The sequence below is a fragment of the Pocillopora damicornis genome, chromosome 2, assembly GCF_964200805.1.
Source record: "Pocillopora damicornis chromosome 2, jaPocDami1.2, whole genome shotgun sequence".
In the NCBI taxonomy this organism is placed as follows: Eukaryota; Metazoa; Cnidaria; class Anthozoa; order Scleractinia; family Pocilloporidae; genus Pocillopora; species Pocillopora damicornis.
Window position 1 is genome coordinate 8963628 of NC_142671.1, and position 16750 is coordinate 8980377.

At 39.9% G+C, this 16750-nt stretch overlaps 2 protein-coding genes across 5 annotated transcripts in view; both read right to left on the reverse strand.

Annotated features, from left to right (window-relative positions):
- The window catches only part of LOC113670765 (anoctamin-5-like), a 97354-nt gene extending 85155 nt beyond the window's left edge, over positions 1–12199 (reverse strand). The window contains exons 1-8 of the mRNA XM_089195310.1: positions 12161–12199; positions 11829–11919; positions 10676–10736; positions 10154–10236; positions 8909–9070; positions 8548–8584; positions 8155–8266; positions 4267–4318 (exon numbers count right to left, since the gene is read on the reverse strand). Of these exons, the coding sequence (XP_089051436.1) occupies positions 4267–4318; positions 8155–8266; positions 8548–8584; positions 8909–9070; positions 10154–10236; positions 10676–10736; positions 11829–11909 (588 nt within the window). The 5' untranslated portion in view covers positions 11910–11919; positions 12161–12199. The remainder of the gene's footprint in view (positions 1–4266; positions 4319–8154; positions 8267–8547; positions 8585–8908; positions 9071–10153; positions 10237–10675; positions 10737–11828; positions 11920–12160) is intronic.
- Positions 12200–12578: 379 nt separating this feature from the next.
- LOC149049790 (uncharacterized) lies at positions 12579–16537 on the reverse strand. Of its 4 annotated transcripts, XM_089195330.1 has the most exons (5): positions 16368–16537; positions 15946–16029; positions 15517–15753; positions 14802–14857; positions 13173–13239 (listed from the first exon to the last, which is right to left on the reverse strand). In XM_089195330.1, exons 3-5 carry the CDS (start codon positions 15747–15749, stop codon positions 13235–13237), a joined length of 294 nt encoding a protein of 97 aa, XP_089051456.1. In that variant the 5' UTR covers positions 15750–15753; positions 15946–16029; positions 16368–16537; the 3' UTR covers positions 13173–13234. The 4 variants fall into 4 exon arrangements, 3 of the variants coding, with proteins under 3 accessions (XP_089051455.1, XP_089051456.1, XP_089051454.1); XM_089195329.1 differs by lacking the exon at positions 15946–16029 and having other exon boundaries at positions 12579–13239; XM_089195328.1 differs by lacking the exons at positions 13173–13239; positions 15946–16029 and adding an exon at positions 13299–13441.
- Between the last annotated feature and the right edge of the window lie 213 nt (positions 16538–16750).

Here is a 16750-nt window from a genome sequence, read left to right on the forward strand (position 1 = left end):
GCACGCAAAGTGTCCCCTGATCAGAATAGCCCCGCGAAGGGCACCGCCTGGTACATACCGCACCATGGTGTTTACCACCCTCGCAAGCCAGGAAAGGTCCGCGTCGTGTTTGACTGTTCGGCCAAATTCATGGGAAAGTCCCTCAATGACATGCTGTACAAGGGCCCGGACCTAACTAGTTCGCTTGTAGGAGTCCTGTTGAGGTTTCGTGAAGAGAGAGTGGCCGTCATGGCGGACATAGAGTCCATGTTCCACCAAGTGAGAGTTCCCGATCCTGACAGTTCCTTTCTGCGTTTTCTTTGGTGGGAGGATGGCAACATGGCGCGCGAATTACAAGAATTTCAGATGGTCGTTCACTTGTTTGGAGCCATTTCATCACCGGCTTGCGCAAACCTCGCACTCCGCAAGACAGCAGAAGATAATCGTCACAGCTTCCCTCCTGACGTCATTAACACAGTTAAAAGAAACTTTTATGTTGATGATTGCTTGAAGTCCCTCCCTGGCGAGCAGAAAGCCATTGAGCATGTTGGCAGTTTATGCAGTTTACTATCACGTGGTGGTTTCAAGCTAACCAAATGGGTCAGCAATAGTCGTGATGTTCTGCAAGCTATCCCTGAGAAGGAGCGAGCAAAGGACATCAAGGACATGGACATAAGGAAGGAAGAGTTGCCTGTTCAGCGAGCCCTGGGAGTTCAATGGTGTGTAGAATCCGACTCGTTCCGCTTCAGAGTCAACATTAGCTCCCGTCCACCAATGCGTAGGGGTATCTTGTCTCTAGCGAGTGCTATTTTCGATCCGTTGGGATTCCTGGCACCGTTCGTTCTGACCGCGAAGGAAATCCTTCAAGATCTTTGTCGCATTAAGCTAGGATGGGATGACGAGATCCCGACTGAGTACGCTGCACGTTGGGAAAATTGGCTAGCAGATGTTCCAAAGCTCTCGGAGTTTGCTGTGAGTCGCTGTTTAAAGCCAGGATTTTGGTCCCGTTAAATCCAGTCAGCTACATCACTTCTCTGATGCCTCAGAAGCAGCTTATGGCTCAGTGACTTACCTTCGACTGCTTAGCCATGAGGACCGAGTTCATTGTTCCTTCCTGTTTGGAAAATCACGCGTTGCTCCTTTGAAAACTATCTCTGTTTCTCGTTTAGAGCTCTCGGCCGCAACCGTTTCTGTGCGACAAGACAAGATGCTCAAGGAAGAGCTGGAGATGCCTCCTAATTGTGAATCCGTGTTTTGGTCAGACAGCATGTCAGTGCTTCGTTATGTGAAGAACGAAAGTACGCGTTTCCACACGTTTGTTGCCAATCGGGTTGCCGTACTACGAGAGGGCTCAAGTCCAGATCAGTGGCGCTATGTGGAAGGTGTAGCGAATCCTGGAGATTGCGCTTCAAGAGCGCTGACTGCCAAAGCATTGTTGAGCTGCCAAAGATGGTTACTGGGGCCGGAGTTTCTTTGGAAGTCAGAAGAAGATTGGCCTAGGAACCCCTTATCCCTTGGATGTCTTCAAGACGGAGACCCGGAAGTGAAGATGGTTTATAAGGTTTGTCACGCTTCTGTTTCCGAGTCGGAGCATCCTTTGGTTGAGTACTTTCAACGCACGTCTTCCTGGCACCGATTGAAGAAGTCAGTTGCATGGTTTTTACGATACCTTGGAAACTTGAAAAGGTCAAGTAAACGCGGAAAATCGAGAGAGCCGATCCTTTCAACTCCCATCCTTTCTTTACCACCAATTACCGTTACGGAGTTGGCAATTGAGGAGCTAGAAATCCTCAGGAACGTCCAGCAGTTCAATTTTCCGGATGAGCTTGAGCTGTTAAGCAAGTCTGAAAACGGTACGCAAGTCAAGAAAAGCAGCAGCCTTCGAAGTCTGGATCCAATCTTAGTGAACGGCGTCTTACGTGTCGGTGGGAGGTTAAGTCTAGCGTCCACTGCATTTGAGGCCAAACATCAGATTATTTTGCCCAAGAAGGATCACGTGACCAACCTTGTAGTAGAATATTACCACCAGATCTCCGGTCACTCTGGAAGAGAGTACGTTATCAGTCTTGCTCGCGAGAAGTTTTGGATCGTAAACGCAAGTTCTGTTGTCAGGAAAGTTCTTTCGAAATGTTTCAGTTGCCGGCGGCGTCAAGGCCCGTTCTGTGAGCAGAAAATGGCTGACCTTCCCGTGGATCGTGTTACCCCAGGTCAGCCACCTTTTACATCTGTCGGCATTGATTGTTTTGGTCCTCTTCAGGTACGCCGTGGGCGAAGTCTTGTGAAAAGATATGGGGTCATTTTCACGTGTCTTTCTATCCGCGCGGTTCACATTGAAGTGGCGCACAGTTTGGAAACTGATTCTTTCCTGATGGCGCTCAGAAGGTTTATAGCAAGAAGGGGCCAGGTAAAGGAGATCAGATCCGATAATGGTACCAATTTCACCGGCGGAGAGAGGGAGCTCAGGGAATCCATCAACGCGTGGAATCACAACAAGATTCACGAAGCTCTACTTCAGAAGGGTATCAAGTGGAACTTCAACCCCCCCCTATGGCTCCCATTATGGAGGTGTTTGGGAGCGCTGCATTCGAACAGCGCGCAAGGTCCTTCGAGCTTTGCTTCAAACTCAAACTGTTGACGACGAAGGTTTAGTCACCCTCCTATGCGAAGTGGAAAGCATCATTAATGGTCGTCCAATCACCACAGTTTCAGGTGACCCCAATGATCCGGAGCCCCTTACACCAAACCATTTGCTTCTTTTACGCTCGGAACCTCAGATGCCCCCTGGGTTATTCCAAAAGGAAGACTCCTTCTCTCGGCGCAGATGGAGACAAGTGCAATATCTCGCAGACATCTTCTGGAAGAGATGGTCTAAGGAGTACTTGCCTCTGCTCCAAAGTAGGCAGAAATGGACGACGATTCGCAAGAACCTGGCCGTTGGGGATATTGTTCTAGTGAGCGCCGAAAATTGCCCTCGCAATTCATGGCCCCTTGGTAGAGTGGTAGAAGTCTTCGCCGACAAGAAAGGTTTGGTGCGCCATACCAGAGTGAAAGTAAAAGGAGCAGTTTTGGAGAGGCCAATTGACAAGCTTTGCTTGCTGATAGAAGCTTGAACTTTCCCTTTGGAGTTATTTTCTGTGCAATTTTCTGAATTCAGGAGAAGAGAACATTAAGAACACTTAGGAAGACACTTAGATCTTTAATTGTTTAATTTAAGTGCCTCGCGTGTGCTCCTCACTTATGGGGCCGGTATGTTAGATCCAAGTGTAACATTTTTTTTGATTATTCGTTCTTGCCTAATTTGTTTTTCCTTGCGTACGCAAATTAGTTTATACTTCCTTTCGTTCATTTGTTTAGTCTTCTTTTTTGGCGTTAATTTAGGTGTTCATCTCTTTCTGTCAGTTTTCGTGCTCTCGTTAGCGTTTCCGTGCTGTTTCATCTTCATTAGCGCCTTTCTATAGTTTTATTTTCCGCATGTTCTAGCGTATTTGAATATCGTAGTTTGTCAGTACAGTTGGTGAGTTCAGTTTGGTCCGCGCTTAGCGCAGTTCTGTTTAGTTTGTTTCTAGCCTCTTCGCGTTATTCGCAGTCCTCTTTACAGAAGTTTTCTCTGGCCAAAACAATTTTCAATCCACACTCTTAGTATCAAGCACGTTCGGCTCCAATAAATCTTTTTCTTTTTATTTGGTGTGTGGTGTTATTATTCAAGGCCAGGAGTCTTGCAGGTTTATGGCAGTTTCAATTTCAATAAAATTATTGAAGATCTGCTTTTCAACCATGATAACTGCCAGCTGAACCAAGAGCTCAAATAAACAACCTGCCGGATTACACTACCAGAACAACATAAAAATGAACTCAGAATTCTCCTTTACAACTGCTCTATGTTTGAAAGATATTTTCAGTTACTTTTATGCCCTATTTTTCTTTCTATTTTCTGACTGAAATGAACTAATATTGTCCAAAGGAGGTAAAAAAAGTCAAAAATAAGATTCAAATTGTTAAAGCAACTATTTTCAAGTCGGCAAACCTTGCATTGTCAAATTTAACGAACATCACATAAACCCTTACGATATAAATTCTAATCAAACGCGTCCTTTTTAAACTGGTCCAACTAATGGGACCAAAGGCGAAAAACAATATTTACTTCAATTACAAACAATGTCTAAAGACGATCTTTCCTTCCTTTTCTCGCAAATTTTTGACGACAGTACCGTCTGATTAACCCAATGCAGCTTTAAATACCCATAACTGTCACAAAAAAAACTTTACACATCGAATACTTTTTCTTACCTCTTCTTGTCGAAAACCAAATATCCTGTTAAATTCTGCTGGCCTTCCAGGGCTGAAAACAAACATTTTTTGTCAGCGCAGTTCTTTCTTCCAGAGGGACGAAAATTGTTATCCCCGTAGGTCTGTTCAGTACCATTGGCCGTTTTTATACTAGAGGACGCATTATCCGTCCAGACGGATAATGCGTCTCTTGTGGTATGCGTCTAGTGTAAAGACGGGACGAATAACAAGACGAACTACGAAAGACGAACGAGATATTAAAAGGGTTGTCAAAAAGCGCCGGCGACCGGCGATATCGCCGGCTAATTTTTCAGTTGCGCCGGCTACAGTTCGTCGGTTAAAAAAAAAAAAATAGAAAACTGAAGGAAAAAAGAAAGGTTTTGAATCTACTGAAACCAAGAATGAAGTGCCTCATATTGTCGGAAGTACTGTAATGTTAGAGGGCACGGTAACGAATCTTGCAATCTGATTGGTTCTTTACCCGGTCAGTATTTTCCTATCTCTGCCCACGGGCCACGGTAACGCTTTCGTGAGTCGCCGAGTACATCCCAACTTTCGTTGTCATTTTTCATAAATATACCTCGTTTTCTGGCTGGGCTGTATTTTTAAAAAACAAACACGTCGGTCACTACCTCAAGCCGATAAATAACTTATGAATCCTCTCTTTTCTCTCTATCAAATCACTTTGGTTGACAGAAAATTTGAATGAATTTGTATAAACAATAGTGTCATTACGTTGGTTGACAAGCGGCCTAAAAACCGTCTGCAATTAATTTTAATCGTTCACAAAAAGTACCCAGAAAGTTGAAACGTGAGGTATTTGGTTACAGTTAAACTGAACGATGGAACTTTCATTCATTTAATATCTGAATTTTCTCGAGCAATTTGTTCATAGTGAAAGAGCGAGCGAAGTTTTAAATTCTACAACAAATGTACGCTCCTGGTGAGTCTTTCCAATTCCGTTCAATTTGGACATTTGTACCTTAAATTGCACAACAGAAATTGAAGGAATTTTTTGAGAAAAGGCCGCATTACATTCCCTTGTGTCTCGTTGGAGTGTGCCGTTCGAATTTAGTTTTTGTGAAGGAAAGATCAGAGTTAAACACGCCATTACAGCAAACAAACGAGCAAACTCTCACAACTTCAAAATAAAAAAAAATTGAATTTACTCACAATTACTTTCCTCGCCGTTTACTTAATGAACAGAGGTAAATCTTCGTACATGAATGAGTGGTCGATGAGAGTGAATAATACTTTCCGTTAGATCATTAACTGATTTTGAAGAAAACATTGTCGTGACAGTCCTTGCCAAACTAGTTCTGTTGGTTTTCAAATGTTCCTACGCTTTTTTTTTTTCTTGCGCGCTCTCTAATTGACAGGTGTCAGATTGTGACAGATACTTGTAAAAATAATGTTTCAAAGTTTGTTTGGAAGCCTTTTAAATCACCTTTATCGTTACGGAAATGAAAATGTTTCGCTGAGGCATCTCTCTTAAATTTCAAAAATTGTTCAGTTTATGGAAGATCTTGCCGTATTTACGGGCATAAATCATTCGGGTTCTTTCGGAAAGAATTTCGTCAAGTTTAAAAACAATAAATATGTTATTTACCGGCTAAGGGTCGGTCCGTATGGTGAAAAACTGTGACCTCGGTCTTGAAAATACTGCCCGAGGCCGTAATATCTCGTTCGTCTTTCGTAGTTCGTCTTGTTATTCGTCCCGTCTTTACACTAGACGCATACCACAAGAGACGCATTATCCGTCTGGACGGATAATGCGTCCTCTAGTATAAAAACGGCCAATGGTACTGAACAGACCTACGGGGATAACAATTTTCGTCCCTCTGGAAGAAAGAACTGCGCTGACAAAAAATGTTTGTTTTCAGCCCTGGAAGGCCAGCAGAATTTAACAGGATATTTGGTTTTCGACAAGAAGAGGTAAGAAAAAGTATTCGATGTGTAAAGTTTAAAAACAATAAATATGTTATTTACCGGCTAAGGGTCGGTCCGTATGGTGAAAAACTGTGACCTCGGTCTTGAAAATGCTGCCCTCGGCCTACGGCCTCGGGCAGTATTTTCAAGACCTCGGTCACAGTTTTTCACCATACGGACCTCCCAGCCGGCAAATAACATATATGTATTTCGGAACACTTCTCAATGATTTTCACTAGATGTAATCCGATGCCCGCCGACATGACTAGACGCAAAATGATTGCCTGTTGTTTTCTGTGTGCTAATTAGATTAGTTTGTTTTCCGAATTTCTTGAATTCGCTGATGCTTGGTACTTATATGGTGCCTCACTTAACAACCAAATGGGAAATGATCTTGAACTAGCGCTCTCTAAGTCATTTGCACTTTAATACAATTCTGCAATTCACCGTTGTCTTGATAAGCAACCGCACATCACGTCAGATAATTTCTCACGGTCAAAGACGATAAAGATTTCAAGTTGTACTGATGGCAAGATAGCAACGATATTTTTTAGTCACAGGTAAAATTAAAAGAAGATGAAATCCTGTTTGGAACCAGTACTCTCTTTCAATTCTACACTTACTGTACACTTTGAAGGAAGTACTCCAAATTTTTTTCTTTCGCGAAAAAATATGTGCTGTGTGTCACATGTGAGAAGTGACTACTAAATTGTTTTTTTGAACTCTCTGATAAAAATGATTAATTCTTCTTAGTGGTAAAAGGAATGTTAACTTTTGCCGGTTAAAATAGTGAAAACATATAAAAATTGCTCCAAGGAGAGGCAATTTCAGCTGGTGGAAAAACCCTACATTCGTTTTGCTTCAGAAGGCTTCGCCCCCTGGACCTCCAACGGGGCAACGCCCCTGTACCCCGCTGGGGGGCCTGAGCGGCCCTCAGACCCCCCGGCCCAGCGTGGGCCTTTTGGCCCCCAGTGCCGCCTACTTTCTTACATTCTTCTTCTACTTCAAATCTTTTTGACAACCCTGCATTTTTAAAATTATGCATAAAAAATCTGTCTCACCCTAAACAGATAACTTATAATTGTCAGTCGAAAATATTCTTAAAATATGATTCAATACGTTCATTCTACCGCTGTGATGCCAAACAATTTTTAATGTGTTTAACGCTTCTATGTAAAGAGATAAAAGTTCCTACTGGTAATTATGTAAAACTATTTTTCTGAAGATATTTTTACTTTTGATGTGAATCGCGACGTTTCAATGGCTTAGTGCGAGTTTTCTTTACGTGATGAGGTCGAGTGTATACGAGTCACCTTCTGAAACATTATGCTCCAATGTGGTGGGCTGTTTCTTAACAGCTTAGCGCGTTTCGAAGATTCGCTGTAACACGGCTCTCCTGTTGTTGTTTTTGATCGTCAGTATCACAACACAGCATCACAAAGAAACAAGACAACAGCAGAACCGTGCAACAGCAAATGGGTGAGGGAAGATCACGATCTGCATCTCATTCGAAGAGCCTAAATCGTGAGAAAAACAATGACACTTAAGGCTGACGGGAAAAATCCCGGATAGTCGGTGATTTCAAAATTTCTCGATGATTCCAGAGTTTTCTAATTAATGAAACTCGAAATCGTAGACATTCCGATTGTCTGATGATTGGCGAAAAATAGAACAGACACCACTTCATTTGGGACTCGGGGCTACAGGAGCCAAGGAATAGTAGCAAATTAAAACTAACGACAGTTCAAAATAGGAGTTTTCATTAACCTTCGGTAATCGCGGATCATCGCAAAAATCTGGGTTGCGTCAGTAAAAAAAAGCGCTCTCGATTTAACCGATTTGTCGTCAGTCATCCCAGACAATCGAAAATGTCTACGATTTTGAGTTTTCTTTCTTAGGAGAACTCTAAGTAACTTTTTTCCCATTGTTGCCATTAGATTACTCATGACATAAACTCACCTGAGTTTAAAAAAAGCAATATAAAAGAGTGACGAATAGAAGTTCACAAACTGGAAAAGGTACATCTTAAATGAAAAGATGTCTTCAAGCTCCGTCTGGGTGCGAGGCATCTCTGAAATAAAAACAGATGATGAATTTAACCCTATCCTCATTGCCTCCTACTTTGTTAGCTTTCGACGCCGCATGCCAACGCAGTTTAGAGGTACGGAGGGATTCGGCTACTAATTTTAAATTTAAAAATTCTTATGTAATGTGTAATGACCACAACGTGCACGAGTACAGTAGTAGGGTTAAGGTCAGTTGAAAGATCGGATGCACTGATGATTCAATATCAGTAAAGTGGTCAATAGCTTAAAGCATGAATGAAGGTCAATTCATTTTCTACACACGTACCCCATCGTGTCAAAATCTCAGCCAGTTTTTCGTAAACCTGGAGATAAAATAACATAATTAACAAACAGAAGTCACCTGAGGATCACACTAAATGATCAGTTGTTACTCCAAGGTATAAAACCATCCGCTGAACTTCTACTGTTAACCCTCTAACTCCCAAGATCTGATTGAGAGGTTACATGTTCATCACTTCTGGGAGTTAAAGGGTTAACTAATAAAACTGCTCATTCAAGTAGGAACCATCGCTGTGTAAGAGTCGCAAACGAACATCTACATGATAGGGCAGACAACAAAAATTTACCTCAAGATGTTTACTAGTTGCGTACCGTCTCCATAAAATACGATAACTTTATGCGGGTACCTTGCTGAGGAGCATGATGGTAATGAGATTTAGGAGAGCTGCAGTGCCGGACGTGGCCATGTTTACAGCTCCCATGTTGTAGTCGCTGCTTGCGGCTAACACCGCGTATACTGCAACACGGTATACTACAACAGCAAACACGGCGATGACGACAAGCACCAGCTGCGATACAAAGACCATAATACTATAGATCAAAATTCAGAGCTTCGCTGTTGCACCTCGTATACTCTTTAATAAAACACTACGAGCCATACCGGTGACCAAAAGCCAGTTTTTCTGTCGGTTATAACTAGCTTGTAAAAGACGCCAGGGCTACAGAATTCAGGTAAATCTAGATTTGAAAAGGTCAAATTGTTGCAGTAATATGAGCGTTTCGCCTCGTCCGAGTAGCGACGCCCAATAGTATCAAGGTGGTGGGTGGGTGGGTGGATGCGAACAGTTGACACCATAGGAGGGAAGCAATCTCCCAGCAATCTAGCTGCAACCAACCTCTAGGCACCTGTCATCGCAACACCAACAAACTGGTGCGCGGAATGGACACTCACTCAAAAGAGGGAGGGGGCGAGGGAGGGAGGGAAGGAAGGAAGGAAGGAAGGAAGGAAACAAAGTAGTAAGGTAGTAATGCACATCGATGCCGTTGCGAGGCTCTGGTGAAACTGCTGCATTATCTCGGTTTAAACCTGGCCAAAATCACATTTAGCCTTATTAAACATTATCCAGTTCTTACCGTGAAGATGATGAAACTGAAACTACAAATAAATCTGGGCACTTTCCTCCCAAGCGATATGAAAGGCTCTTCCACTTTCATGATGGGGTTCAAACGCGTCTCCATCGCTACTGCCTCGTACTCGGGACGAGGTTGTTCATAAAACAGAATTGGAGCTTGTACATTTATGGAAAGATGGTCAAATGAAAATCACACTGAACAGGACTGACGGTCAAGTTTTTGCGAGTCTTTTTAAGTAATAAACTGTACCTTGAGTTCAAACGAACACAGTTCAGAGATTCGTGAGATTAATATTAATTGCTTATAACATGCAACAAGATCAACAAAAACGTTTACATTTAAAGCACCATTCACAAAACGAAAGAAAAATCGACACGGAGAAGTAAGTAGTGTGGTTTTTTGTTCCTGGATAAATCCTAAACGGCATAAGCTTACCTTGCCAACCTAATCTTTGCCTTCTTACAAATAATTAACAAAAGTCATAAATAAATACATTGATTGATTAATTAATATCGTACCTCTTCGTCCTCATATCCCAATAGATCCCATTCGTAAGCAATCTCTGCCTGCCGCCTCTTCCAAAACTCAAGAAACATGGTGGCTGTGTAACAAATACACACATGATCATCAGCAAAGTATTGCATTAACATTACGACCCTGAAAGAAAATCAAAGTTTCCTTTCTGTGAAAGTCACAGACAAAATGATCCTATTTATGAAATCTTCGGTAATCAATCCATTTGCTATTTTTTCAACTCTTGAACGGGATGGTTCAATACAAGTTGCCCAAACATTCTGTCAAGTTTCTTTGACTATTCAGCGTCGCCAATAAGTATATACTCCCGGGTGGAGAGAAGCATTCTCAGAGTGAATCATCTCGCCCAACAACTCAATATAATGACCACACCAGGGCTTAAACATTTAGACTTAAGGTTCCACGTGCTAGCCATTTATGAATTGTACAGCTGTCAACAATAGAGCCTCGGGGTCTGACAGTTTACTACACAAGCAATTATTCTTAATAATAAAAAAAGGTCTCACCCCAAATCGACATAAAAATGGCAAAAACCACAGTAAACTCATTGTCAAAAACGTAAGCCACCTGAAGAGAATCAAAGAGGGCATTAGTACATGTAGACGATAAAACTGGATAGATAACTTCTGAAAAACGAACTACAAAGATGAATATTTCCCAGCAAAATAATGTGTTAATCATTACGAATTGTCTCCAAATTCATGTTTATGCTACGTGTAGCCCCTTTAACAAGGGGCAACATCAATTATTAATGGGACAGAGGGCCTCACACTGCGGTCATTTGGTCATCATGGTCAGCAGGAAGAAACTGTGGTGCTTAAATTCAATGTTGCACAAAATTTCTTTCTCTGCTTTCTTCCTTTCTTTCTCCATTTCTGGCGAACATTTCGTGATTTTAACGCTTTAACTCCCATGAGTGACCAAGACAGAATTTTTCCTTACAATATCAATATAATATCAACCAGATAAGTGATAATAATAAAGAAAAATATCAATTTGGGGATAACTAGTTGTTCCAATACTAAATTCTCTGAACAAACAATATAAGAATTGTATGGTTGACTGTGAAGAGAATGACAAATTTGGTTAAGTCGCCAAATAGCGACCTTTAAAAAACTTTAGCAAAGAAGTCGAGGAAGAAGAAAAGAAGGAACTTGAAGTAAGAGGTGAAAATGTTCTTTAAGTCACCTTTGAATAGATGCATGTGTCCGATAAAGACCAGTATGGACAGCGTTTGTCACAGCGAGGGTACATGGGAAAGTTCTTAGACGTATTACAGATGTCTTTCCTAAAGCAAAAGATACATACATACAGTTGGTTTTACGTGTCTGAAAGCCACGTTTACACAAAAATAAAAAAAAAAAAAGTTATTTCTCTGACTTGCGTTTTTTCAGTATAAAACCAGTGATTGCAATACTGTTAACGCTTACCACTGGCAGTAATAGTAAACACTGGATGCACATTATAGTGAAAGTTATGTAAAATAGCACATGTGAATGTATCACCTAGTATATTTTTCTTTTGTTCCATTTCACGACAACTTTAAATAATACTTTAAGATTCCCAGTCCTCAATGAGCCCATTTCACGGCTGATACGAATATAAGGCCTTTACATATGATAGAATGCACATATAGGCCTTGCCAAACTCATCACTTACACAGGAATGTAAGACTCCAGTCTGACAAGTCCATAAATCACACAAACAAGGCCCATGATGGCTGCTGGGAGCAACATCCATGTGTAGAAACCTGTCAAACAGTCAAGAGAGTAACATTTGTTTCATGACACTGTTTTCCTCATTGACATCCAAACTTCATGCATTGTGCAATGTCCTTGAGTCTCACTGGCTGACTAGAATACAGTCATAGCCTTTAATATGTGTTCTTCCAAAAATAAAAATTATATGCAGCCATGATTAAACAGCTGAAACAATAACTTACTTCAATCATATGAGTGCACATGAAATTTGAAGTCATTAATTATATTTACCTAACCAAGCAAAGTAGATTCCAATTTTCTCTCCAAAGTAATCTCTGCAACAAAATTAATGAATAATCGACCAAAACAATTATTAACAACAAAAAATCACACACACACACCTTGAGTTAAACAGTCTTGTGTAAGTGATTTTACCTGATATGATCGAATGGTTGCATTTTGTACCAGCGATGCGCTTTAACCCAGGTGTCAAACAACAGCTGAAATAGCAACAACCCACAAATAAAACTATCATTGATTACCAACTGGAAAACTGGAAAAAACAATGCAATAGAAAAATTTATAACTGCACTTAAAAGAAAATATTGAGAAAAGCTATCAAAAGTTTCAAGTCTGATATATCTGAACACAAGCTTGAGAAGAATATCAAGAGTAGGGGTAGAAGTAAAAATATTTGAGAAGGAGAAAATTCAATGAAAAAACAAACAAACAAACAAAGTTTTCTTTGGTGATTTGACTTGTTCGACTCTAATTTTCCTCTTACAAGTTCCTACAAAATAGGAATTTACCTTAAAACATCTAAAAGCAGGAATGTGATAAGAAGAAAGAAAAAACTTCAGGGGACAAAGTATTGTTTGATTATATAAACTGTAAAAGCTGTATGGTAGACTGGATGGAGAATTGATGTTTACATCTTTGAAAAAAAAAGGTTACATGTACTGTAGCTTGAATGACAAATCAGCTTTGAAAGAAGTTTACAAAACTGATGAAGTGTAAGTTGAAGAGATGGTAATAGGATGGCATAGATTGGGTTACCGATCGTTTCACACCTACAGTCATGTCATACCCAGTTAGTTGAGTCATTTTGTACCCAGCTTGAGTATAAAATGATTGAGTACAAAACGACCATGGGTACCATACCATAGATTTGTTTAGGAGTTTATTAGGTCTGAGTTGTACATACACAATGTACACTGTAAACTTAACAGGAAACAACATATATACACAAAACTAATTAACCTTACGAGGTCTATCAATTTAAAAATAATAATAAAAAAATTACCTGTCTGGCATTTTCAGGTCTTGGAGGATAATTGGATTGATCTTTTTCATAAGTGCCCTACATCAACCTTTGTAAAATACAAAAATGATGGTACTGTATCCATGCATTATTGTGGTAATTTTTGCAATGTATAGATCTCTACATGTCAAATTCCCTGATAAAGTAATTATAAATTACAGTGTGCTCATCATATGCCAAATCCATCTCTTTTACCTCTCTCCAGTATAAAAAAAAATCAAATGCAACTCTTTAATTTGTAACATCAACACCTAAAGGTAAAAGAACATGACTGTTTCAAAATGCTAAAAAATTACTTTTGTGTGTGTTATGAGCAACTGACAACCACACAGTTGTCCCAGATATGATTAAGACAACATGATTTTCGTACATGTTGTGTTCAAGTCTGATTGAATTATTTTGATGGTCATGAACAAAAAGCATACCCTGAAAATTGGCCTGAAGTACAATTATGCTTTGTTGCTATTCAAAATCCCTGGTTTCATTGATCAAAACTATAACAAAATTCTTGAGTTCTCCAGCACAGTTTGAGCACTAATAGGACAGTGTACACAACATGCTTGTAATTGGACAGTGTAATAGGGTAATTAACATACCATGCCTGTGTAAGTGGAAAGAAGGTGTCGCATGTGCATGCTATTGTCTCACATTTTGCCCCTTTAACTGTTGTTTTTTTTTAGATGAAAAGGTACCACGGATGCCTTCACAGTGCAATCATCCGATTTTGTTAATCACTTGGATAATTACAGCCTGAATTGGACTCCTCTTAGTCCTATTACTATTATATACATGTACAATGTACATGTATCAGTCTGAATAGCTCCTCATGTACAACAAGCTTAATGTTCCCTGGATCAAGACATCCATTGTCCAACTCTCACTTGACTAAACATATGGACATGTAGTTGTTTGATGTTATTCCTTCTTTGTATTAAATTTTCATTCTAAAATTTTGATCTCACGAGAATGCCTTACTGTACTTTCTGAAATAAATGACAAGAAAACACAGTTGGCTAACTTTGCCAACATTTGGCTGAATCCTGTTCAAGCAACCTGACATAATTGTTGATTCAAGGAAAATATCATTATTAGACTCCAAATAACTCTGAGAAAACTGATGCAGTATGTTGCCTTTTCCTCTGGCCAGTCCCTTGCATGGGATCATTCAACCAGATGGAGTGCACTTACAAAAAATGAACCATGACCTATATAGCTTTGTTTGGCTTTTTCATGTCCCTTTAATTCCTGACAGGAGACAAGGTTTTTAATTTTAAGTTTTGTATGATATAACTGTATGTCAGACTTCTTGGGCCTTCAACTTAATAATCATGTGCAAATATGAGGGCCCTTAAATTTGTTCACCACTACCCTTCAAGTCTCTGTTTTCAGTCACTCTAAATTCTGAGAAGTTTCGAAGCCTATGATATTCTCTTCTAAAGGACTATCATTCAGGAACTGCTCATTTTTTAAACCTAGAGAAATCATTGTAAATTGCAGTGATCCATCACATTATACCATAGTAAATTTCTGGGACACTTTTTAAGTTTCACAGTAAGGAGTTGTTATACTGAAGACAAAAAAACAAAACAAAACTTGCAATTAATTTTTTACCTCGTGTAAGGGATAAGCTGCAGCGTAAGATCCATTGCCAATTAAGCATCCAATGCCTAACATCATATTACAAAGATGCATAAATGACAAGGATATGCACCTACATTATGTTAGGTATAAGTTTCTGATCACACCATACACAATGTGATACATGATATACTGTAAAATCAGTTTAATAAGCTGACATCAATAATTAAAAGTAATACAAAAGAGAATACTTCAAAGAGTCTTGCTGTTATCAGAGAAAACTGACATGTACCTTTAAATTCCCTGTAGGTGGCAATCATATTCCTATCGTTCAATGACTGACAAAAATATATTTCTCTTCCTAAAGAAAAGGGCCCCAAATTTTTAATGCTAGTCATTAACATAAAGTATAGTTTTGATTAAGATTGCTTCATTTTTACCAATCTGATTCCTCTTCTCACCATACTGTGTTCTTGTCAAAATTCTGTGAACGTGCTTGCAATTGAACATCAATATTTACTGTACTTCTATTTGTTTTGCCATCTCTGTCTGAGATGTGTTACCTGAGAATACTATTTTATAAATCAGGCAAAGGATGAATATAACATTTGGTCATTGTTCAGTGAGTAGAAGACCTACCATAGCAGGTACTACAAGAAATACATGACTGTAAAACTATCAGACTTGTAATGTTGTAATGATAAAGTTGAGTTCAAAGTAAACATCCTGTGTTACAGGAATCACTTACAATTCTGCTTCGCTGAGCACTTTTGAAGAAATCATCACGGTTAACCATAACCATTTGTTAACTATAATCCTGATGGTTAACAAAGAAAACGTACTTGTCAAGTTTGTCTTTTCTGAAGGCACAAGTGAAGTAGTTTGGCTGCTCTGGGAGATCTTCAGCTCTGAGTTCAAATGGATTACGCATTCCAATGGTATCAAAACATCTCTCAGTCCAATCTCTTGTGTCAAAGTCATTCTCCTGTCAACAGAAAAGATTGTGTTAATTTCAAGCACTTATCTGGCACTTGTCAAATACATGTAATTTATGAAGATTGCGTGACGAAAACAAGTTACGCTATCATGTCTATCATGTGGAACGGTTCTTGGGAGATCGTGGGCGACTCTTCTTAAGAGGCATAGTGAGTACAACGGACACGTACGGTCCCCGTACCCAGCAATCGGAGAAAATGCTTATGGAAGATGAGCATCATTGGCTGTGACTGTCTGCATCAACATCACACTGATCGATACAGTACTGAAAAACTAGAGATTTTTAAATTTAGAAATTGAACACGGAAGCGGGTGCCAGGAAACGTTTAGGGAGCAACAGGAGACGCTTCCAAGGGACTGAACACATGCATCATCCTTCGCTGCAGGGTTATCAATCAATAATTGCTTTATTATAATACATACATGCGAGGCAGTGAGTTTTATAAAGTGTTTCCTCCACATAGGCCTTGAGTATTTACTCTATTTTACATGATGTGATTCACGAAGATGACGTCTGCTTGCTCGATTATTTTTGAGTCTAATGCCCCAAGTGAATTTTCTAAAAATTGCTTTTGGGTTCCCACTTCTAAATATGTTACTTACTTAAAGAGTCGTGTGAGACAGTTCATATCAGGTTTAGCAATCAAATAGCCATTTTGAACTCCGCTTTGCTTCGTTCACAGGACCTCTCGTCCCTGAGAAACAGGACCGAGGTTGTGACTTGATTTGCATAAGCATCCCGCGCGAAAGAGAAATCACCGACGTTTTTGTGCTCATCATCCCTACAGGACAACTTATAAGCAGGTTGATAATCTCTACAGAATCCAGTGTCATTTACTAAAATGCAGGTGACTGCTACGAAAGATCATTCTGATGTGCCTTCACGGCGTCACAATCAGGCCGAGGAAATTTTCGGGTGACTCCTTACAAATTTAAAGTCTACCACTGTCTTGTGGGGCAAATGTTAGGTATATCATCGCGGTCAA